We start from the raw sequence: 25,604 nt of genomic DNA on the forward strand, positions 1-25,604 counted from the left end.
CAGCGTATACTGTTAACACTTTTTATAGGCTATGCGTTCATAATATATAAATAAGCTACACGAGTGAATCAATAATTGTCGCCGATAGGTTTATACAATCAATAGTAATTTTACAAAGAATTTAGACATGATGATAAAGAGGAAACTACCCATTTTCTTTTCATTTTCTTTCGATAAACATATGAAATACGTTTGAGTACCGTGATAATGAGTGCCCATGTGTGTGTGTGTGTGTGTGTGTGTGTGTGTGTCTGTGAGTGTGTGTGTGTTATTTATTGTGGCTCTGGCTCTAAATCTTTATAGACTATCTCACTTATTCACAGTCAAAGCAAACTCTAGAATCCACTACACTCCATCAGGAATTCGAAAATGTACTTACTTACTTCAAAAGCCTATACATCCAAAATGTCTTAAGGTTTCTAAAGTTAAATGTTTGTGAGTTGTGAGTCAGAGACTGACCGCAAAATATAGGTCTATTCATAACAATCTTGGTCGAAATTAGGACGGGGAAGGCCTGCTGTGGGTCTGTGGGAATATAACGTGAATAACAGGGCCGTGGGCGAGCTACCGTATTAAATTGTATTGTTTCCTACTGTGTCCATGAACACCATAGCCCAGCCCTAATCCTGCATTATGCTACATCAGCCTGATGTTAGACCTGATGATCATTTATTTAAATGGGTTGCGGTCTAGATTAATCCTTCAATAGTCAAGCAAGGGTTATGAACTATTAAAAGTAAATGTGACTTGTATTGGTTTAATCTGTGTCAATAATTCATCGTTTCAAATAGCCTACCAACGTTTCAATAAGGTTGTGATACATTTACATTTAGCAGACGCTCTTATCCAGAGCGACCTACAGTAAGTACAGGGACATTCCCCCCGAGGCAAGTAGGGTGAAGTGCCTTGCCCAAGGACACAAAGTAATTTGACACGGCCGGGAATCGAACTGGCAACCTTCAGATTACTAGACCGATTCCCTAACCACTCAGCCACCTGACTCCCAATACGGAAGTTTGGGACAAGACAGGAGAATTTCGTGCTGTGAGGCTTCCAGTCCCTTCTCCAAAACGTATAATGCTGTTTGAAATAAAAGCTATGTGTGTACTTGAAATGGAAATCATTTAAGTAATACACATTTAAGTTCATATGATTCATTTAAAACGACCCTATGTCTTAAGTATCCATAGATTTAACTTACTTAAGATTTTCTTTATGATAGAAGTGGGCATGGCAGTAACATGTTAATTGAGTATTTCAGTGAGGTATGCTGTCCTATTAAATGCTGTCCTTACTTTACAGTTATGTGTTGGCTGGATAGTAAAGTTTTAATTAAGTGGTTGGTTGAGTTATGCAACACAGATGATTCTGTGTTGTTTGTGCTTATGTAACGTGACCTTTTCTTCCTTTAAGAGGTCACTCTGCCACAGAAAATGTGACAGAAAGTGTTTTAGGGGATTAATATAATTTAAATAAATAACTCATTAAAACATTATGACACTTACAGAAGCTCTTATGGGGAAGACCTTGTAAATATACTTTGAAGTTCTATATTTTTAGGTAACTTGAGGGTACAAAAAGATGCCTGTATGCCAGCAACATGCAAATAAAGAAATGTCTCCCACACTGAGTGTAACAAAGCCTTAATTCATCCACCCTTAACACTGTATAGCACACAGCAGGGTTCCACAGCATACCAACATCAGACAACGTCAGGGAAAGGTCATTTCTCTAGCTTTATTGTGAAACATACCAGAGTAAGCTGTGCCAACAGACAGGACCAGCTCCACCCAAAGCCCCACCTTTTCAGAAAACATCTTGCCTTTTGAACCAAGTGCATGGAAGTCATGTCAACAAAAGGACACATTGTCTTTTCTGAAATGCCAAATGTTATGGATTAACAGTATTATTGTAAGGTTTTGATGCAACAGGAATTTTACATATATATTGGACAGTACAGTATTGAGAATATATAGCTGTTTAGTATGGTCATTACCATGTATACGTTAAAAATCTCAGATTTCTGTTATAGAAATCATACTGCTTTGCAGTCAGTGTGTAGTCATTGGCTTGCAGTCATTTTGACTCAAATCAAGGTTACATTCTAATTCTCTCACAGGAAACACTATGACACTTTCATGTTTAGCAGCATTCATTTGTGATAATCAAGCTTGTGCTCATTGAATTGTATATGCTAATCTTAAAATCCTTGTCACCTAGAAGAGGGATATTAAGAGATGAGTGTTCAAGAAGACCTGTAACCCTTAAGTAACCCTTGTGCTGAACTTTCATCAGTCACATGTATCTTTCAGATCAGAGTAAAGCTAATTTTGTGGCTGGCTGAGATACATATGTGTTAGTGTAAAATTCAAACGTTAATAGGAATCTCAAATGCATATACGGTCAAATATTGGCTTTCTGGAATTATATAATCGATCTATAGCATTAAAAAAAACTCACAATTTGGATTACCAGATTACTGTAAAAATATAAATCAGAATTTGCATGTATGGATAAAATTTAGTATTGATCGAAGAAACTCAGTCCATCACAATTCATTGTTGAGGTAATTTACATAATGATTACTACACATACACCTTTCGCTAAGCAATAAAATAAACATTTATCTCACACTCAGTTAATTAGTTTCTGTATTGTCTTAAACCTTTAAGAATCAACTTTTAAAAGGGTCTTAAAAGTACTGGAGTATAAATTAACAAGTACTTGAAACACAATGCAGTCATTGATGTTTTCATTAGTGGGTAGAGTCAATATGGGTGCTAGATACTACAACCACATTTTACATTTGCATCGTCCATTAATTCCTCCTACACTCCACAAACCAAACAACATAGTAGGCACCTGACTCAGACTGAATACACTGTACTAGATTATACTGAAAAGCATTAAGAGGGATGAAAAACTCAACCAAGAATGCAAATATAGTTAAGTGCTTTTAAACTGATCTTGGATCACTGTGATCATCAATTAACTACTTCAAGCCTACCTTTTATTTGGACCAAAATAGTTGCCATTATTAAGTATAAAATATCTATAAAACTTCATATATCTCAGGCTATAGGTTTGGTGAGTATTTTTGTAGCACCTTTATGAAACAACAGCAAAATATATTCCATTACACCTGAAGTTCCATACAACAGACAAGATCTGTTGTCAACAGACAACAGATCTTTATACTGGTAAATTAAATCCACCTGAATGCAGTCACTCAAATCCATGAGGGCACTTTCTTGGCATTTCTACATCAGAGGAGTTACAGTATAAAGCATTATAAGAAACATATTGATTTGAAAGATAAATTATACATTTTTCCATATATACAAAATGTTAATTCTTCTTTTTTTTCTTCTTTTTTTAATTATTTGTACACATATTGACATGCCCCCCCCCCAACTCCCTCAAGAACTCTGATGTTGTCCAAGAGCTATTTATACAGGAACATATTCCTTAAATGTGACAGTTAGACTGTTTGTAGTAACATCCGTGATGATAATATTTCCCATGAAAGGTGAAAATGTCAGGGCAGGCACTGCCTTCGCCCTCTCAGAGATTCTCTCAGACTCCTCCCCCACAATCATTGAGGTCTTAACATCAGGCTCAGGTGCTGGTGCTGGTTCTAGCTCAGGTTGTTTCTTGGTCTTTGGACAACTAAGGTCCATGGGCTCGTCCTGACTAGTTGTGTCCGTAACCTCACATCCACTGCTCAGGCGTGGGCCACTGCAATGGAGGTCCATTGGCTTGTCCTGGGGCGGAGATAGTGCAGCACTGGGCACACTGAGACTCCTGGAGCTGAGAACCTTCTTACAAACACTCCTGTCCACCACAGGCTCAGACAGCTTCCGTTTCCGGTCAAAGGGGATCGAAGGGATCCGGATGTGGTCCACTGTCGTCCGTGTAGGGATGCTGGTGTCCATTGCCCATGGTGTTGGGGGAGACCTGGGAGTTAGCTGGAGGGGCAGGTCATCTGGTAAGTCCGCCTGACCCCTAGCTACTTCAGTGTTGTATTCCTCCGCTGTACTCGGAGAAGGTTTAGAGAAATGTCTGTCCTTTGGGCAGCATTTTTTCGGGTGTTCTGCAGCAGGGGGTGAACTTCCATTACAGATCTCTTTTGGGACACTGAAGTCCTGGTGCAAGATTCCAGTTGTTTTGGATCTGTCCGAAGGGTAGTTCTCTAACTGCTTGGTGTTTTGTTGTTCTTCCTCCCCTTCTGGGTCTTCTTGTTTACCCTTTGATGACTGAGCCTTGTTTCCATCCATGTATTTGCTCATGACTATGACGATGCGTCCGTTATTGTTTTTGTTCTTGATTATCTTCATCTTGCTACTGAGGGCACTGGGTAGGGATGCTTCTTTGGGGCCAGGCTTTACGGCTAGTTCGCTCTCACCCTCACTGAGGCTGGACGGCGGATTCTTGGTCTCCACAACCAGGTCTTTGACTTTGCTCAGGCAGCCCGTGTCTTTGTCCCGCACCCATTTCTGCTGCAGTGCCGGGGGCAGGTTCCAACCAGGATTAGACGGTTTGCTGACTGCCTCTTGAACTTTGACCTCCTTGGGCCTGGTCGACTGGGCGTCATACATCTTGGGGTCAGGCTGGTAATGGTGATGCTTCTTGCTGTTGAGCTGGTAGAAGTACTTCTTCTTCCCATTGGCTACCTGGTCAGCGGGGACCTCCTGGCTGTTGGGCTGGTATTGGTGGTGCTTCTTGCTGTTCAGCTGATATTGCTGGGGCTGAGACCTCTGCATCTGGACCAGGTCAGACTTGAGGCGGTTCTCTGCATCCTGGGATGTCTCCTCAAAACCGGCTGGGATACTGGATCTCCGGGCAAAAGATGGAACCTAAAAGAGAGACAAATAGGATAGGATATCAGCATCACATGTTTTTATGGACAAAAACACATTTAAAAGTATTGGAAATCTAGTTCTTCAACTGAACGATGTGAACTATTATTACTCAAGTCTGGGTGGTTCAGGCATGGATGATCATTATTAAAATGGCCAGTGTGGAGTCAATAAATTCCTCTTTCCAATAAACATATTCATGAGAAATACTTAAAACACAGTCTCTAAAAATTGGTGTAGAATGAGTAAATATGGAGTCAGGGTTAAATTGGGTTAAGAGACTTGTCAAACTGCATGTCTCTTAACTAAAATGACTAAATGTACTGACAGGGTGTTCATGAAAGTTACAGAACTAGGCCTTCTCACTCACAAATATGCTAGGATACCAGTCAAGAACCATCCATGTCTCACACTTGAGGCCACAGGAAACTAATGTCTGTTTTTGGAATAAATAATCTGTTGACCTCCATGCCCCCCCCCCCCCCTTAGACAAAAATGAAAGCACTGAAATGAATGCACTGGAGCAATACTTCCATAACCCCAGGCAACAACCTGTGTTTCATGATGAGTTTGTAGAGCAGACCAGCTGGAGGACCCAATCTCTGTCTCCCCCTTAATGCAAATGTACTCAAAATAACCACAGCCATAATGAGAGTATCTCAAAAACACCTGACATAGGAGCCAGCTCTCTCTCTCCTTCTTTCAATCTTTCTCTTTGGAGAATGCTAAATTAAGCTGGTTGCTTTCAGCATAATGTAAACAGCAGTAAATACAGCAGATGTTGGTGAAATCATATGTGTGAAGAGAACTGTTACCTGGACTAAAGGATGTTTTGGTTTTGGGCCCCGTTTGTGATACCCCATCATCTGCTCCTGTCTTTCTCTGTAAAGACAAAATCAATGTTACCTCTGTTGACAAGCTGTGGTGTATTTTTTGTCAAGCATCATCTTTAGCCAACAAAAAAGATTAATTGACTAACAAAAATACATATTTTATCAACTACATGCAAATGTACTCTATTATAAAACCAAATGTAAGTCAAATCACATTGCTAGGACAATTGGTCCGACATTTCAGGTACATTGTAGAAATGTGATCTAGTCAAGGTCGAAAGTGGAATTCTGATTAGGAAGACTAATGAAGGCCCAAGTGTGACCTGCTGTAAAGCATTATAGTCTTTCTTATTTGCATAGCCTATGGAATAGGCGCACAGCCTATTCCATATTCTCATTATGGGGAAAAAAAATAATTAGGGCTACAGCAAGGAGAATCTCTCTCTCTTCAACATCATCTTTCCTTGCAAACCTATATGACATTTTCTATGGTTGAAAAAGTAATTTTAAATCCTAATTAGGGTCATGAGGGGTGTTTGAGATGCACACATATGTATGCAATTAACAGGAAAAAGTCTTAATGTTTAACTGCTGATTTGATAGTGTGGTTATGCAATTAGTAACAATCAGGAACTAAATAACTCCACAAACACTGTAGTTGGGGAGGGGTGTATTCATTACATCCTATTTAGGCCGGTCTTTATTGAAATATTTTCCAAGCTATAGCCTACCTTGAGTAATTATTTGCTCATAACCTATTACTGGGTGACGCCGCAGACTGAAATCGACCATTGCTGCCCGTTCTAATGTACCATTGCCTGCACATGCTATCTGACAAAGGAGGCACTGAAACCAAAATGTAAACTTTCTTGAATCATATCACATATGTGACCGTGTATGATTTAACACACGAGATGTACAGGGTCGACCTCTGTTACAGAAGATTTGGCAATTGCTGCCTCCCACATTGGCTCCCCTCCCCCCAAACCGCGTTGAATCGAGCGGAGTTCACCGCGTAGCATTCTGACACACGTGCAGGCAAGGCCGCGGGGGTCCGGGAATATTAGGCTGGCTACTGTTGCAGAAAGGCTGGGGAGCATTGGATATCAATGAGTGTTTTCGGATAATGTGATAGCATTCCCTCCCCCGTGTATTTCGTCGACCTAGCCCAGTACCACTGCCCGAATAACACAAGGTCGGTGGCCTACGCCCGTGGGATAGAACCAGTCGACCGGACACAATGCTCCGTCACATTATTGAGATATAACGACAGCAACATATGTAATCATTTACACAATCATGTCTGTGTGTCGTGATGTAGGCGTATTTCCTTAAGCCAAAAGCACGCTATATCCGAAGCATAGACTATTAGGCCTATATTGTTGCATTCGAACAGGGTCTAAGAACTCATTTTTAATAGGCAATTAATAGTTTTCAGTCGAAGTCAGTGTCATGCCTGTGCGGCTATGCCATTACTGAATGCTATTGTCTCAGAAATAAATGCAGCTAATTTTAAAAGACTCTAATGTTATACACTCCCAACTGACCATGGTCTCCCGACAGTAAACCCAACATAAACCGTTAGGGAGTGGTTAACCATGCCTACTGTAGGTTTAATGTTTAATTATATGACTGCATTTATTGCATGTTACAACAAACACGCAGATGGGACACAAAAAACTGATCATCTCACCATTATTCCAGCTCCCAGGCCTATAATGCAGGCCTAACCTTGACACAAAACCCAGCAGTCGTCAACAAAATGCTGCATTTCAAACATTAGCCAACATATGCGCGTGTCAAATCCTTCCGTGAGCATGTCTTTTGAATTATTACAAGCAGCATTCAAACACTTCCCCCGTGGGATATAGCCTGTGTGGGGGTATCCATAACAGTGCTGCTACACCGCCCCTCCTCCCATGACTATATAAGGTCATGGCTCAGCTCGGGGCTTCTAGGCCATGTACAAAGTCTGTCTCACCTGTTTTGGAAGGCGACGAGAAGGCGCGGGTCAAGGATGTTTTCCTCCGGCTCCCATGTGTTGTATCTGCAGATACAAACAAACATGTCAATTGACCACGGGGGTAAAAGACAACTTAGCTACTGACACAACTGCTCAAAATGTGTGTTCATTGCTGTCCCCCTTTTCATTAATGTTGGTTAACGTCGTGCTATTGCTAATCAAATTGGTCTGATATGCATTATACTAGGCTACGCGTTTTTATAATAACGCCCGTAGTTGTTGTAAACTAATGGATTATGTGGGTGATTTAGTGCATCTGGCTAAGGAAATCCATTCCAATACATGCGGATCTCACGCATTCTACAGAAATGAAAGCCTGGTTATGTCTCAAGTATGATATGATGTGTAGGAGTTAAATTTGGAAGACAGATTCTTTGCACCTCCAATATTTTCGGTGCACCGAGTTACAGTCGGCCATTTTAGCACCACTGTCTCGTAAATTCGCTGGCAGTGCAGAAATAATTAAAACGGGATTACATGGCTGTGCCTACCCCCTTCCCTCGCATAAATTAATGAAGGCATCCGTGGCTACACTGACACACACTCGCTCGCTTTAGCGCGCGCGTACCCATATCAGGCGAGAGGGATTTTTGAGAAAAACATATACTGTAGGACTCCCACAGTGCAAAATCATAATCACATTCTAAATAACTGTGTCTACTTACTTGGGAGACCACCCTCTCCACTTCACCAGATACTCTATTCTACCCTGTCGGAGAGAGAAATATATTGATGAGCCACTTGAAAACCAAATGAACATTAGCTGTGGCGCCGAAAGCTCTTAAAATCTGCATTGACGTTAATGTTACCTTCCGAATGCGTTTCTTTTCTATGCCTTCAACCGCAAAGACATGCTCTCCGGCTGCAGGTAGTTCCATTCTCGTTTGAATCCGGTTTCAGCGAACCGAGACTGGAATATAGGAACAGTTGATGCCTTCGCTCCGTGCGTTCTCAAGGTTTAGTAGTTTTCCAGTTGTACGCTATCAAACCAAACTGTATTCCCTCCTCCACTCCTCTCCCTTTTCACGCTAGCTCTCTCTCTCTCTCTCTCTCTCTCTCTCTCTCTCTCTCTCTCTCTCTCTCTCTCTCACTCACTCTTTTCTCGCTCTTTCGGGGTCCTCACAGGCAATAAGCAGGACGATACTCACACCAGAGTAGCTGCGCTGCACTGTGCAGTAGCCTGCCACATGACGTCAGGACCATGAGGGGGAGGTGAAAGCTCGTAGAGGTTATCCTTTCTGCTCATGGTTTGAGAGCAAAGTTGGACTGCTTGGGGATATGAAAATAAAAATGCTATAGCGTATTCCTTACACAGGAAACAAATAGGTTAAGTGCTCTGTAAGAAATGTTAGTTATATTAAACGGTTTAGGTTGCGAACCCTGAGTTTTACTATGACATACATACATTCAGCCTAAAATAGTAAGGCAATAACATATTGGTGTTATGCCAGGTGCAATTTATGTCTAATGCTGTTGGTTAAACTTTAAGCAAATTTTCAAAACTCAAACTGCTATCACATTACAGATGTTTAAGTTAACGTCATTAGCCTACAGTTAATATCGTCAATGTCTCATAATTGCCTAAATGCATATCTTCTACCTAAATATTTGCCACGGGTTGATTCACGAAACTTTACAATTAATCCAATAGTTTGTCAATTCTGCGAATCTGACAGTAGACCTTCAACATCGAGGCCTATCGTGGATTACCTTAGATATTTTTATTCATGAAATGCCTAACTCTAACTGGTACAGACAGACCAATGTGACGATATGCTAAGATTGAAAGACATTGAAAAAACGTATTTTGTCTAACAAACCCAATATTGCATTCAGAAAAAAACGACACTATACTGTATTGGTTTACTGCAAATATAGGTCATACTACACTCTCACTGAAACCAGTGTCATGTCCTCTGGACGTTTACAAATGCCATTTGAACATTGACAGATGCCAGAAAGCTATGTCCTACTCGAGCTTGGCAACTTCATGGTAGGCCTACCCTTTCCAAAACCCATAACGTTTAAAATGTCCACAATCATTAGGCCTAACCTACTGTTCACGATAAATAGCCTTGACCTAAGCGAATTTCATCAACTAGCCATACACCTTGTGGAAACCACCATTCACGATGTCTATGACAATTATTTAATGAATAGATGAGAAATAACGTCTTCATCGATTCGGGCACTGCATTTGGAACAGGTGATCATTCTGATTTGCATGTAAACATTGTATTAGCCGAGATGTGCATCAAAATGATTTGGTGTGTTGATTAAGTAGCCTATGGGTTTGACTCTTAAGTGCAAAATAGGGCTGAAATCTAAAGGTTATGTAGCCTATGTTAAAACACTAAAAATGTAATTCAGCCCTTCAAGGGTTAACAGATAAACCTTCATAGAGCGGCAACAGCCAGCCTATTGCAAACAAGCACGATACAGCGCTCCCCTTCCATATATGGTAATGGATTTAAAGGAGCGAAATTTCTCACCATTACTTTATCAATACCCACATCTCACTTTAGAAATACATAGTGGGTACCAATAAGATATCGCCTATTGTAAAACCAGTCGACGATGGAAGCATGCACCGTGCAATTTTGTGTTTTTTCATTTGTCCTTCAATTGCAGTCAGGGGGCGAATACGCCCTGCTTCCCTAGCAACAGCAGAAGGGTTGAGGGATATGGGAAGCTATAATCCAATTTTGGATGTTGCCAATATGAGCAAATGTCACAGGTAGAGCTCAAGTTCCCCTCTAATAAGCAAATGTCTTTATTTGGAAAACATCCAAAAAATAAATGCCTGTAACACGAATTGGCACGTAAAGTGTTACAATAGAATCACCTTTTCGGAAATGTCTTACATTTGTTGTTACTGGCTCTTACATTATCAGTCTGCATTTGTTCGATTGAGCCATGATACCAGTAGCCTACTTAAGGGATTAAATTGTTCAGTAGAGACCAACCCTTTGTTGGCTATATCCAAACGCAACCCGAGTTCTGGATGTGCCAGCGTTTACTGGTAAGCTAAATGCTGGTTAATGTTGAAGTAGATGGCTACATTTAGTATTACCATTAACGTTGTTGCAGCCGTCTAACTCAACACCATCCCTAAACCCTTGGGGTGCTATAGCCTACAACTGAGTTGAAACGAACAATTCCAACAAGCAGAATTTGTAACATTTAGGCCTATCTAGCATAATAACACTATGTACAAGTATTTTCAAAGCATAAAGCTTTACTGCGTCATACCGGTTAAAGGTAAACCATGCACGGTGACAGTTGTGGATGTTTGTGACTTCATCACACAAGCCTGCGGTAGTTCCTCAGTGACAGAATAAATATGCATTCATACCATACCTAAGTGAAAGATTTGTTTCCTCTTACACGCTGTCTGTTCTTGACCAACATGATTGTTGCGCTTTCACACTTTCTGTAGATTGTCTTCATTAGGTCTAATTATTTCCGAGGCTGTCCTCGGAAAGGCTTGGAACTAGACAAGAGTCATTATTATATTCAAACGTTCTCTAGCCTATTGAACAATTGTGGAGACAGCCTGATTGTATACAATAACATGTAGGCCAACTCGGTGATTGCTTGCTCTTGCAAATTTCTCAAAGGGCAAATTTCTCAGTTGTGTATTGAACAAAGACGGATTATTTTTCAGAAATTGAAGTATGGCCTTTATTTATTATTTATAAAACTCGAATTCTGTGTAATTGTTCTTCATAACACTTTAAATAAAGTTGACTCAAATGCTTTAATGTATTGCTTAGAGGATCAGACTTTAATGTGAGTTAAGAGAAAATGAGCCGAGTGAGAAACAGAGCAAAAATGTCAACAAAAAAAATACATTCTGCTATCTGTAGCTGATCAAGGTCAAATGTTGTTGCGGCTGTGGTTGGAATGTTGGCCTGGACAGAGGAAGCTACCTGGAATGAAAAGCCTTGACCATCAAAGCCGAGGTCATCGTCACGAACAGAACATTTATCATGGAGCTGATGGGAAGAAACACTCTGCCGTCGCCACCAGAAAGTACTATTCATCATAAATGCGAACCCATAAATACTTTCTGTGCAGGTTTTAGTTTATTTATATGCAAAAAGTTAACGTTAAAACATTTCGCAAAACGATCACCCAGCAGGCCTAGGAGAAAGTGTTTAAGTAATCTAGGTGCGCGTAATCGTGTGATTGTGAGCAATATACACGTGCATGCCAAGAGCCGTGCAGGCCTTTATTTATGTCTATGAGTGTACAAGCAAGCAAATCACTTTTTTCTGTATGTGTAGGCCTATACACACTTTACTTTTGGCTATAGGCTGTATGTGAGTGTATGAATATGTTTGTGGGTAGGTGCACATATGTTTGTGTGTGTGTGGTGTTTCTGGCAGGGCCAGGGTCAGGCTAAGCTGTGATCTTTGATTCCCTCACCACAGGGATTCTGAGACAGTGAGGCCCTGTGTGAGATCACAGAATCTGACCTTTACACAGCGGATCACCCACAACTCCCCCTCCCTCCCTCCCTCCCTCCCTCCCTCCCTCCCTCCCTCCCTCCCTCCCTCCCTCCCTCCCTCCCTCCCTCTCACTCTCTTGTCTCTCTCCTCTCTCCCTCCCTCCCCCTCTCCTTCCCCCTTTATCTCTCTCTTTCTATTTCTTTCTCTCTCTCATGATCTCTCTCCTGGGAGGGAAGGGGGGTGAGAGAGGGTGCCACCACTGACAGTACCAAGAGTGCCAACTTGGGTAAGAGAGGGGCGTTACTGACACAGTGTGTACTCTTGGAAATAAAGGAGTGCTAAGGGCATACTGAGAAGGGGATAAAAGTGAATGTAAGGAGGAGACAATATGTAAAAAGAAAGAGGGAGAGATTTGAGAGAGAGAGAGATAGAAAGAGAGAGAAGATATCAGAGCGGTATCAGCGTGGTGGAGCCTGGTCAAGTGTCCGTCTGATTTACCCATCAAAAGAGAGATGGATGAAAAGGGGATTGGTTGGAGAAGGAGAGGGAGGGGAAGCATTACAAAAATGTTAAGAGGGCCCTACAGCCATTCTCACAGTGCCCAGTGGGGGGTTATTAAGACCCCCCCTCCCTTCAAACAGACTGATGTTGCAGGGCTACACACAAAACACATAAATACACACACAAACCAATGGAATTACTTGGGGTGGGGGGCATCTTCCACCTACATATGCTGACAATATTGAATTATGTTTATTTGGAAAGCCCTGTTGAATTGGATGGTTTATTATAGATTAGGGTTCAGGGTGAAGTTGTAGTTTGAAGGCCTTGAATTTGTGTACCTATTGTAGACATTGTGATCATTGTAGACAAGCCATTCATTTTTAGACAGCAAATTTGGCAATTTTCAAATATACAACTCCTGGCACTCATGTCTTAAAACATACATTTCTCTTTCCTTTGTTGGTTTCAGACAGATGTTTAATTATGATAATTGTAACAAATGAAGGCTTTTAGGAAACCATTAATCCAGGGCCCGCTGTAGGATTTTTTATGTGGTACGTTGTGTGACAGGGGAAGGGAGGGGGGGAGCAGGGAGAGGAAGAGGAAATTCCTTCTCCAGTGTCATTGTCACGGTCATTGTTGTGGTGGTGCTGGCAGAGTTGGGGGGGGTGAGCGGGGAGGGGGGTTCTCATCTAGGGAGAGGGGTGCCCCCACGAGGGTGGGCTCCCCCTCCTGCCTGCCGTTGTGTGGGGCACATGCCCCCCTTCCACCTCACCTCTTCTACCCCCCCTAGCCAGGAGCCAAAGAGAGGGGTTTGAAGAACTTGGAGGGCACGGGGTGGGGGTAAAAATGTATGAGGGAAGGGGGGGGGGGTGGCCTGGTAGTAGAGCCCCACGCTCCCAAAGGGCTAAGGGGCTGGAGGGGGGCTCTGTGGGTGGTGGTGGGTGGGGGCAGAAGGGGGTAGGTTGTGATGGTGTGCTGTGGAATCCTTAGGAATGCAGTCGTAGCAGCAGTCCTGTCAATACTGTACTGAGCCTGACACTGTGCAGTCTGGGCCACGGTGTCTGAGAATGGACTATCTGTCTGGCATAGATTTCCCTGCCAGTGGTAAATATTGTAGAGCACAGCTTGTAAAAAATCCTTATTAGGGTTATACAATGTAGGTCACAAATAGTTGCCAATAAAAACAGAATCGATGGTAAAAAAAAACTGTTAAAACATACTTTTGTTACCTCTCTGTTAGGCCGACATGAGAATAACATCCGCTACAGTTTGCTTCAGTTTTCATATCACCCACACTCTGACTTAGACGCCTAGCCTAATAACATGCTAATGATGAGTGACATAGGCTCTTATCCTGAGTGTATAATATGGTACTTGTTTGCCTCCCCTTCCCCCCCTCCCTACCGCCCTCCCTCTCTCCCTCCATTGCTCCCTCCCACCCTCCATTGCTCCCACCCTCCATCGCTTGCCTCATCTCTGGGGAGAGCTTATTTGCCTCTTTTTAATTGCATTTTAATTTACACAAGCCCTGGAGCTGTGTGACAAAAAGCTGTCTTTTTGTCTTGCCATAGCAAAAACACTGGCTGCTGATTTTCCTGCCGACCAAAACCTTCCCTCAACCCATGAACAACCACAATGCTCCAACTGCATCAACGTGAACACAAATAAACCAAGCAGCAGAATCAGACCTGGGTTCACTCTGTAGGTTAGCGGTGGTTTAAAAACAATCTAGTGTCTGGGGCAGAGAGAAGCGATAGAGAGAGTGAAAGGGGATGTTAGAAGTCGATGATGTAGATGAAAAAGACCATCTCTCCATCTAAGTGTAATAAAGGGCGGTTGGATGGATGGAGTACAGACAGACGAGTTTAATGTGTCGAGCCATCTATATGGAAATGCCGCCGCGCTGCCAACCACCCTGGTGGTTTTTTATAACTCATTTTGGATTTTGATTGGCTGCGAAGAGCAAAAAGGAGTTCAGAGGAGGGGTCGGGAGATAAGGATTTTTTTTGGGGGGGGGGGGGGGCAGAGAGGACAATAAGGATTTCAGACTTGTATTAAATTTTGGGAGATAACCGAAGGAGGATAGAGCATTTGATGTTTTTTTTATGCAAGAAAGACAATCACTTAGAAAGTGCCATCCTCTGCAGTTTTAGATCCCCATGCAGAAACAAAGGCATGCAGGATTCTGTTCCTCTCTCTCTCTCTCTCTCTCTTTCTATATCCCTCTCTCTCTTTTTCTCTCTTTCTATCCCTCTATCAACTTGTCCGCTATGTTCCCATAGCTTCAAAAATCACATAATCTCTTCCTGTATTCTGTGCTCATACACATTGGCACACATGCACACTGACAGACACAGCAGACATTGCTACGCGTATAGTAGAATTAGACTCCACTCTGCTCGTCTTCCATTTCAGTTCACCTGAAGCTGAAGGTCTAGGGCTTGCGTGTCAGAATTCATTCAGACTGTGGTGCTCATGTGTGCCTCAATCACTCATTGGCTTGACACAGCTACTGTATGTGCCTGCATGCGGACGGTGACATCAGTACTGTCACAATTCCACCAGGGAAGTCTATTACAGCCAGTATACAGTCTGCTCTCTCTTTCTCACACACACAACACACACATCAACACACTCTCTAAACCAGTGGCCTCACATGACCAGCCAACAACAATTCTAGGTATTTGACAGCTGGCATTGTACCTGTAAAATGGTTTGATTCAGCAGAGCCGTAGATAAGGCACCCTTTTTGCTTTTGTAGCTATATCTATGACATTCACACTCACACAGTGGGGTGTGTGTTATCCTAAGTTTCTGTTCAATATTGTTTCTTTATGATATATCTCTCGTGTCTTTGTGTGATGGTTATTTAAAAGGAAGACTATAGATTTTTTCTCCCATTCAGCCTAATGACAAATCAATACTCCTGTCTTTATGGGAGACCCTCTGCATTTCATACACCAGTCTCAAAGATGGGATAAACACAGACTCACGCAAACAAACACATGCACAAAAATGTATTTGTATTAAAGATCTTTTTCTCTCAAATTTATGAGGTTTGTTTTTCAATTCTTGATTTTGTAAACATAAATGTAAAATGTTAACCATTTTACACCCTTACTTAAGAATACTAGTAGGGTGATTCTCAAAGGTTTGCCCATTGATCACCATCAGCAATGTATTGTCTAGAAGAAGGTGGTTGTTCTGCTGGATTTAAAGATTATTGAAAAAACTAAAGAATGTTTCACAATGGAGAAAAGCCTCTACTCAGTGTATGAAACTGGATGTCGGTTCTGCTTGACATGGTATAACTGTGTGTGTGAGTTCACGTCTGTTAGCAAGTCTGGGTGTGAGTGTTTGTTTATAGTTTTTTCCTGTGGAGAATCCTGTCAACTAGTTGACGTCTTGCATTATTTACAACTCAGAAACTTCCACTAAAAGGGGAGGAGTTGGAAAAGGCTGTAATCATTACATGGATTTCACAGGATTTTCCGACTGGCCAGGAATCAGGGAGTGGGACTAGAAACGACGAGGGAATGGAAGAGAGCTCACCAAACCCACCACCGCAAAATAACTAAAGATTAATTTTCAGTCATTTATCAAAAGAATGGAGGCCTGAGGCTCTCTGTCTAAAACACTAACAACTAACGATCCTTCAGTTAAGTCATCACACACAGTCTACTGTGTGTGTAATATGGCCTCTGCATTTGTTAGAGCTTTATCATTTCTAACAATGCTCTTCACCACTGCTCAGCTGGCTTCGAGGTAGCTTGAGAAAAGACAGAGTTCTTCGTCAGCTGCTTGTGTTGTTTATTTACACTTACCTCACCTTTTATTCATTTAATCCGTGACATAAAAATTGTATATGTAGAAAGTACAGCAGAAAATCAAGGACCAGAAGTGCCTTTTTCCAACAATAATTCAGTGGTCAAAGTCAAGGAATGGTTTGTAGTTTTTGATGCTTGGAGCAGTGTGTTCTATTTTAATGATGTGTATGTTAGATTGTATACAGTACTCTTCATATTAAGCATTGTCCTCTGCCTCTTTACTCTGGAGAATACTCTAAGCTTGACAATCGCCCAGTGTTGTCTCCCTGTGTCTACATCTAGAGCCCCCTCTCCTGGGGAGCTCTCTCACTAGACTCCCTGGTCTCGGACACTCTATTTGGACAGAAGCCCCCTTTGTCTTGAGAAGGCCTGAGAAAACAGGCTATTTGATGCATTTTGAATTAGATTTCTGAACATGATGTCTAAACACAGATGAAACACACAGACTGATTGATAGAGAATTATATTCACACAGATTAAACGCAACCGTACAAAAGATTTTTGCCTGCAAAGCTGGACAACTGCACCTGACAAAGTCACATCCTTTATACTTAGCTAAATCTGATCTGAAGATAAATTTACCAAAGGTGTGAATTTGCTATGGCATGATCTGCTGCTTTTCTTTCACACAAGCAGGGTGCCAATCACACCTTTGCAAATGCCCATACACACACACCCAAACACACCAGATGTTGCCTGATATTTGTTGACTGGCTGTAAGTGGCTTGCAGGTCACATTAGAGATATTCTACACAAACGCAGACACACATACACACTCACACACATAGTTACACATACACAGAGAGCAGATCTGTAGCCCACGTCTTCCTGGTACAGCAAGCATATGTTGTTTACAGCGGTGCTGACACACTAGCAGATAGAGGAGCACATGTTTGTGGCTGGGCAACCAAGGGTCATTTCGCAGTACATTCACAAGTCTATACTGTTGACAGTCTGGTAGTCTGAAACACAAAGACTCACAGTATAAACCAGCTAGTTCAGCCTCTCAGCCAGGCATGACTTCCACATTGTCTCTATAGTAACTGTGAAGAGGCAGTGTAAAGGAGCAGTGATACTAGCATGTGGTGCAAAGATTCCAGAAGGAGTTGGATTGGAAAAGCACAAACGCAATTGAAGAAAATCTCATTTCAAGCATTATATCACATACAGTATCAGTTCCGTTAATGTTTCTTTCAAAGGATAATGTCACTGCTTTATCCTATTTTGTTAGTTTGTGTCTGACATTGACAAAGCAAACCTGCAGAGTTGGTGTTATCACAAAAGACCACTTAAAATCCATCTGGTTCTTCCACACTTTGTTAATGTTTCTTTCAAAGAACCTCAATACATTTAAAGCACTAATTACTGTATAATTGCCACATACAGATCAGTATATTTTTTAAGTGAATGGTGAGTGAACAAAAGTGTTATTACTGAGTCATTACGATGTAATTATAGAGTAATTGCTTGTGAAAGGCATGTAAATAGTAAACAGTTACATTGATGTAGTCATAAAATGATGCAATAAAACGGGAGCTGAGGTCCAGACTGATGACCCTTGCTTTTTCCAAAGTTATATTGACATGACTTCATTGTGGCTTTCTTTTTTGGAGGAATTTAATTATTGAGAGACAGAATGAGTTTGATTAAACACTCCCTGGTGTGTTATGTTCTGGGGTTGAATTACAGCCAACACTAACAAGGAAGCCGAATTGGCGATTCCGAACATTTCAAATTGAACAATTAATAATGTAATCTAATCTAATTTAATCTATTATTTTGGTTGAAATCAATGTCTTTGTATGATTAACATGACTATCACATTACGTATATGCAGCAGGTCTGTTTTGTCTTGTCTGCCAAAGGTTACATCGATATCGGACACATTACAAAGACAAAAGGTCGACAATAAGGCTCTTTTTCTCGCATAAAAACCGTGAAAACACAAAGCCCCTCTCGTGAAGCATAAAAATCCACTCATGGAGAGAATTTATCGGCACACACCCTCGCCAGCACCCAGAGACTAAAGGAGAAGAAGGTGTGTATGCGTAGAGCCCATTAAAATGCACTACGGAAAATGAGATTTGGGGAATGCCTGTGAAAAACCATGCGTGTAATCATCCCTATTCCTCTCCCAGTTTATCTGTGGCGAGGAGGAGGCTTTGGTTCTGCGCCTCGCGTGCCCTCAACCTCCCCCGTGTACCCCATATTAATATTCATGGGTATTCTGTGTCTGTTGCTGCCTGTGGCCAATTGAGTTTCTTAACGCGGAATATTCCAGGCTCTTCAGTGACTGTTATTAGAATTTAGACTGCGGGTCTTGGTGGCTATTGTTAATATACGCGATGTAATGTGTCAGACTGTATCCTTTATTATAGCCAATCACAGATTGTAAAAATTATTTTCGATTGGGAATGTACATAGGCCTACGTGTTGGTTTGGAACGCCAAAGACCCCCCGTGGGCATAATCAGTAGTCTGTCAACCCTGTAAAGTGTTGCACGGTGTGACCTTGAATACACAAACTACTACAAAATACAATTATACATCAGGCTTGTTGTGGGAAACATGAGTCAGTCAGAATCATGTGGAAAAACAGACTGAGAGAGAGAGAGAGAGAGAGAGAGAGAGAGAGAGAGAGAGAGAGAGAGAGAGAGAGAGAGAGAGAGAGAGAGAGAGAGAGAGAGAGAGAGAGAGAGGGGAAGGCTAAACCTGTTTCCCTAAATGCTTTGGTTTCCAATGAATTTCATGAACGGTCAGGTGTAGGTTGATTGGACAGATGGGGAGAGACAAAGAGGGGAAAGGAGAAAGGCAGAAGCAGTGTCAGAAATAAAAGAGACTGTGCACAGGGAGTTATAAAGCCAATTCTGGCTCTCTCAACAACAAAACTCCTCACCATCCACAACAATCTCTTCTACTCACACTCTCTTTCTTATTTTTGACACTTACTTTCCTCTTCTAATAAGTTGTTAACTTCACAAGACAAGATTAGTTTAAAACCTTTCTCCCTTTTTGCTCCCTCCTTCCTCACTTCTTCCTTCAAGCTCTCTCTATTCATTAGAGGAGGGGAACAAGTGAAATGGAGGGAGAGCAAGCCAGATGCGTTGGCCTACATATGTAGAAGGCAGCTGTCAGCTTACAGTGTGCAGTGCTGTTGTGGTCTGCTGTGGCCCACACACAGGGAAACCACAGTAGACTCACAGAACTCTTCCTGATATCTACTGAAGCATCAAGACTCTATCCCTCACATGCTAAGCTTGCACTGTTCTTCTCACTCGGTTAGGACATTTTGTGTGTGTCTTATGTGTGTTGTCTGTTTGTGAAAGGCTGTGCTGATGCTGTTACGTGGTCATGTTTGGATGTCTTTTTCGTGCACACAAAGGTTAGACTGCAAAACCAAGCCCACACACAAGCATGCACAGAATGCATATCTACATAAAAACGCGTGCCTGCATACAAACACAAACATTAAACCACATACTCTCTTGCTTGCGTGGGTGCGCACACACACACAAGGAGACACACACAAGCAGACACACTCAGCCTCTCTCTCCTTCTCTAACAAGCTTCATCTTTCACATGCAAATCAGTCTTTAATCTGAGTGCTCTAATAGACAACCATGGCAACAGAGACAGCCCTAATGAGGCAGAGGCTCAGGTTAAGAGCTGCCTGCATGTTACCACCACTCACATTCAAACAACAGTCCACACACACAGATACTCTCACACACAGACACATGCACACACTCACATACACACACCCATACACTCAAACACACACATGCATACATATTCCTACCGAAGCATGTGAGAATCTGCAAACTGAAAAATACACACACACAAAACCTGACTTTACGGGAGGATGTCAATAGAAGTCCTCAGCCAAGTGCATTCTAATGTCTTAGTGGGAGCCTATATTCAGTCTGATTCTAATTTACAGCCATGTGAAAGCCATTAGGCAGACACGTGCATAGAGCACAGTCAAACAGACAACCATTATCTGGATCACACTGCAGACTGTAACCTCAAACACCTACACACACACACACTGGCTTGTTACCATTAATAGTTGACAATTCTATAGAGGTTGGGGGTGTTCAGTAGAGGTTGCATGTGGGAGAGAGTGTGCACGTGTGTGTGAGAGAGAAAGAGGTCTAGAAAATGACAGAAATGTAAAAAAACGAATATGTCAATTCTATTTATAAACAATACTTACAATAATAACCCAACTATATTTGTTGGTATATAAATTGTGCAGAGTGCAGTTAAGTTTGAATCCCAAGAATTCACTTCTGAGGCACCTGTCCTAAATCAGCAATAAAGTTGTATTGAATTGAATGATTTCACTGCAGTGTATTGAGTTGTAAGCCCTTATGGGAGGGGTATCCATTAGTCACAAACCACAGATGTGAATGACTAAGATACACAACAAATCAACTGTTCAGGATGTCCTGTGTACACTGTTTGAGAGCATGCTACATTCATATGGTTTTGAGAGAGGTGAGAAATGATTGTTAGCCAGATGTCAGGAGATACACTGAAAGTTCAACAACTGACAAAGACACACTTCTTCCGTTTCAAGCTAGGCGGTGTTCTGTCATGGAGAAGCACATACAGTACACACACTCAACCTCTGAATGAGGCACATAGTTATTGTTGTTGATTTAAGGCAATCAACACCTGACATCAATTGTTGTGTGTAATTGTGTGTATTTGTATGCCTACAGGTTTTGCAGTAAGGATTAAAAGGGGTTTTACTATAAAATAATAGGCTGGAAGTTGCCTGCAGACAAAGGTTGATTAATCGTATTATATTTGACCATGTATGAGAGTATGACATTAAATGAGCATTCACGCGTTTTAATGCATTTAAAACACATACATTTTTTTACAAGGATCCACTGTATGTTCTTTCTTCTCTCTCTCTCTCTCTCTCTCTCTCTCTCTCTCTCTCTCTCTCTCTCTCTCTCTCTCTCTCTCTCTCTCTCTCTCTCTCTCTCTCTCTCTCTCTCTCTCTCTCTCTCTTTCTCTCTCTCTTTTCCATCTTCTCCCTCTTCACCATCTTCTTTAACACATACCATCTGTTGGCAACAAGTAAATCTCACAAGATTGATCAATCAAAACAAAATCAATAACATTTTGACTATCAATCATTCAATCAATGACATATGCATCAATATATCTATGCAAATCTCCATGGTAAACAATAAAGCTCTCTTGAAACAAATGAAAGAGACATTCCAGAGGCAGAGTGTAGCAATGAAATATGATGGGATAATCACAGACCCTGGATTCTTCCTGCCGGCCGTCAGGTCGGAATGCTGTGAGGTGGAATGTGGAACCCGGAGCGTCAAAACAACGTTTCACAGAGGAACATGGAACAGGACATCAGAGGCAGGCTCGCTGAGGTGAGGTGAGGCCAGAGGCTGGAGAGAGAAGAGAGAGCAGATTGGGAGGAGAAAAAGAGGAAGAATTGACCAGAAGAGTTAGGCTTTGGAGATGAATGATTGAATGGCAATTGAGGAATATTTGTGATCATCATCAAGTCTTTGACTTTCCAGTGTTCCACAATACATGAAAATATCTAGCCTCTGAATGATGTGTAAACCGAAAGAACAGAACACATTTAAATTGTATTGAGCCAAGCACATAATCCTGCCTCATGATCATGGCGTATATTTTATGAAATGGAATCTGCATGAGAAGCTCAGATTTTTGGTTATCATGTTTTATTTTTCAGAAAATTCACATCCCTATATCATCCAAAACCCATTCAAAAAGGGCTTTAGTGCAATAATCTCTCATTCACCTCCCTTTACAAGCCCCTAAAAACCCCTGCCTATACTCTGCACCGTCCAACTCCACCCTGTCCATAAATTCTGTGTAAACAGTGTAAGGCTCCCATCTGGATGAACATTGAGGAAGAAAAGATGTGTGAAAAGATGCCTGAGCTCCACAGCACAATGCACAATCCAGAGGTGTGAAAATCTCCTCTTTAATCCAGAAATCAGCCCTGTGGAGAGAGGGATTTGAGGGTGGTGGCGGGGAAGGGGAGAGGGGGGAGGGAGCTCCACGTCCCTGAAACGCTGCTGTGGCTGCTGGGGAGACAGCGGTGATGCTCTCACCGATGTCAGGAAATCAACCAGTAGCCGGGTTGCCATTGACATGTAACAGCATGACGACTGCACATGCAGCTGCTGACCAACATGGAACATACTTTCACACGCTGACTGGTGTGCTGTGCAGCAGTGGAGCTCCAGGGAGGGAAACTCATCTATGAAATGATATTTCATTTCAGACCATGGTACAAGACTGCATGTGGATGAATTTGAAATTGTCCATGTGTTAGTTGCTAAGAAAGGGGTGGCTATGATTCCTGGGTTACTGACGACACAAAACTTTACGCTTCACACAGAACAATTGTACATTTTGAAGAGCTCAAATGACACAGCACAACAATGACAATTCACAGTTCAAATTCACTTTGATTCTGCTGTGAATGTGTACGCTCTGCTGGGTATGGCTAGGAGCTGGTGCAGCTGCTTATGGGGGCTTACAGTGATAGGAGGGAGGTGTCCTGACAGGAAGGTGAGCATGTTGCTGTGAGAGCTGCTCTGTGCTATTCATAGACCTTACCGATTACAGGTTCATCCCCTCGAGAACGCGCAGGGGAGGAGGAGAGGGAATGATAGAGGGAGAAAGAGAGTAGGTGATAGGAAGGGTGGGAGGGGGAAGAGATGGAGCGATAGCAAGATGAAGGGAGACAGGGGAGGGGGTAGGAGTGGGAAGGTGATGGTGTACAGAAAACGGGGAGGAGGGTAAGAAGAGGGTGATTATACTGAAGAAAAGAAGAGATGGAGGGTAAGGAAGGAGTAATAGATGGAGGAGGGGAGAGGTGCAGGAGGAAGAGAATCTGAGGGGATCATCCACACACACAAACACACGTGAATACACTTTGCAGACTTACAGTGCATCCATATTAAATAGTCTATAGGTACACATCTCTGAGACACTCCAGTGCCTCTACTGACGAACTCACAAGACGAGACCAGCAGAGAGACAAACATAAGATAGGACATAGACACTAGCGGTATGTACTTGTGTGAGCTTGTGTGATTGACTGATGTGATGCTTTAGCCTTCAGCCCTCAGTTTCTGGTCAAAGCCTTCTCTCAGAGGCCAGTTGTCACCAGGATAAAAGGAATATGAGACACATGGATTCACAAGCCACAATGGAGAAAATGGTGAGTGGTGGTTCAATTAGACTCTGTCTGTCTGGCTGCCAGCCCGTCTGCCCATCTGTCTGACAGACTGCCTGCCTACCTGTCTCTCGATCTGCCTGTCTGTCTATCTGCCTGTCTGTCTCTCTGCCTGTCTGCCCATCTGCCTGACTTTCAACCCATTCCATCCATCTCTAACCGTGCTGTGGGTTCTGTTGGCATCAGGGGCAGATGACGTTCTAGTGCCAGAGCCCTCGGCCTCCACAGCCAGCAGGCTTGCCAAGCTGTCCAGGACAACAAATGGAGCAAAAGAAAGACACAACCGACTTTAATTTAGCTCCAACAGCTGCATTCCTTATCGAATTCAAGTTTGTAGCTGCCCAACACAAATCTTTGTGCAACAGACACCCGCTCCAAATGGAAAGTCTCTCTGATCCCCCTTTTCATGGATGGCCTCTTGGTCTTCATCCAGGTGTTCTGACACCACGCACTTTACTGTCAATGTACACACTGTAAACACTGTTTGCACTGCACAGACTGTAGACACATTACACACACCTCAGGGGAATATTTGTGAAACATACCAGATCTATATTTCTCTCTCTCTCTTTTCCCCCCCCTCTCTCTCTCTCTCTCTCTCTCTCTCTCTCTCTCTCTCTCTCTCTCTCTCTCTCTCTCTCTCTCTCTCTCTCTCTCTCTCTCTCTCTCTCTCTCTCTCTCCCTCCCTCCCTCTCCCTCCCTCCCTCCCTCCCTCCCTCCCTCCCTCTCTCCATCCCTCCCTCACACACGCACTCACTGCTCCTCTTCGTCTCGTCTTGACCCAGACCGTCTGTGTACCAGCTCTGTGGTCCTGCCAGATTCCTTCCAGGCTAGGAATGCCGCAAGAGGCCCTTGTACAGCTGCAATTAACATGTCGACAGGGGCTGCGCCCACACCTAGGCCAGGAGCTTAATGACAGCATATTCATGAAAGGCAAATATTTGCGCAGAAAAGCTGTTTCCCGGCGACCGGAGAGCGATTCGCGAGAGGCGAGGGCAAGATCATTGAAAGGCACCGTGGGTGTACGAAGAAAAGAGAGAGAGGAAGGAAGGAAATGAAGAGGATAGAGAGATAAATGGATGGAGGGCTTGGCTTTGAATAGGCTGTTTGAGAGTATTCCGTAAGGGGTTTGTAATGGTGGGAGATTATCACGACTGTTTGGTCTGCTGCAACACAATGATTGAGAGAGAGAGACAGAGTTGACAGAGATAGAGGGTAGGACGAAGGGAAGGAGATACAAAAGCAAAGTCGAAAGCAAATTGATTATTGAAAAGGCAAGTCAGACAGAAAACAGAGGGATGAGTAGAAAAGAAATCATAATAATACAGCCACCCGGACGGGGAGAGAATGATCCTGAACGGACAGATCACAGATTCTTAGAGAGAAAGAGACGACGGGAAGCTGATCGTTCTCCAAAAGAAGCAGACTGCTTGACGTCCTCTATTTCCCCAAAGAACATCCCTCCCCTGCTGCTTCTCCTGACTGAGCTACACACAGAGACACACACACACACACATCACTCTGTGTGGGGGAGGGGAGTTCCACAGAATGAGAGAGATATGAAGGTGGAGAGGAAGGAGGGGAAGAATAGAGCAGGAGGGCGAGGGAAGGGAATGAGTAGGGATGGGAAAGGAGAAAGTGAAGAAACCAGAAATAGAGAGGAAGAGATAAAGGGACTGGGAGAAAGATGTGTGCACGGCTGTGTTGACTCTGGTGTGTGAAATGGTCGCTCTACACCTGCTCCACAATACATCACCCCACCTGACTCAGCATCTTGTCTCTCCTCTACACACACACACCATTTTTATCTCTCCAGCACATGCGCACATACAGCACCTCCCCCC

At 42.7% G+C, this 25,604-nt stretch overlaps 1 protein-coding gene across 1 annotated transcript; it reads right to left on the reverse strand.

The window, feature by feature from the left end:
• Positions 1-1,718: 1,718 nt before the first annotated feature.
• cbx4 (chromobox homolog 4 (Pc class homolog, Drosophila)) lies at positions 1,719-11,073 on the reverse strand. The gene is made up of 6 exons (XM_062452284.1): positions 10,968-11,073; positions 8,525-8,984; positions 8,381-8,424; positions 7,674-7,739; positions 5,675-5,741; positions 1,719-4,856 (listed from the first exon to the last, which is right to left on the reverse strand). The coding sequence occupies exons 2-6, from the start codon at positions 8,591-8,593 to the stop codon at positions 3,450-3,452; spliced, it is 1,653 nt and encodes a 550-aa protein (XP_062308268.1). The 5' UTR covers positions 8,594-8,984; positions 10,968-11,073; the 3' UTR covers positions 1,719-3,449.
• Between the last annotated feature and the right edge of the window lie 14,531 nt (positions 11,074-25,604).

This window comes from Osmerus eperlanus, chromosome 2, assembly GCF_963692335.1.
Source record: "Osmerus eperlanus chromosome 2, fOsmEpe2.1, whole genome shotgun sequence".
NCBI lineage: Eukaryota > Metazoa > Chordata > Actinopteri > Osmeriformes > Osmeridae > Osmerus > Osmerus eperlanus.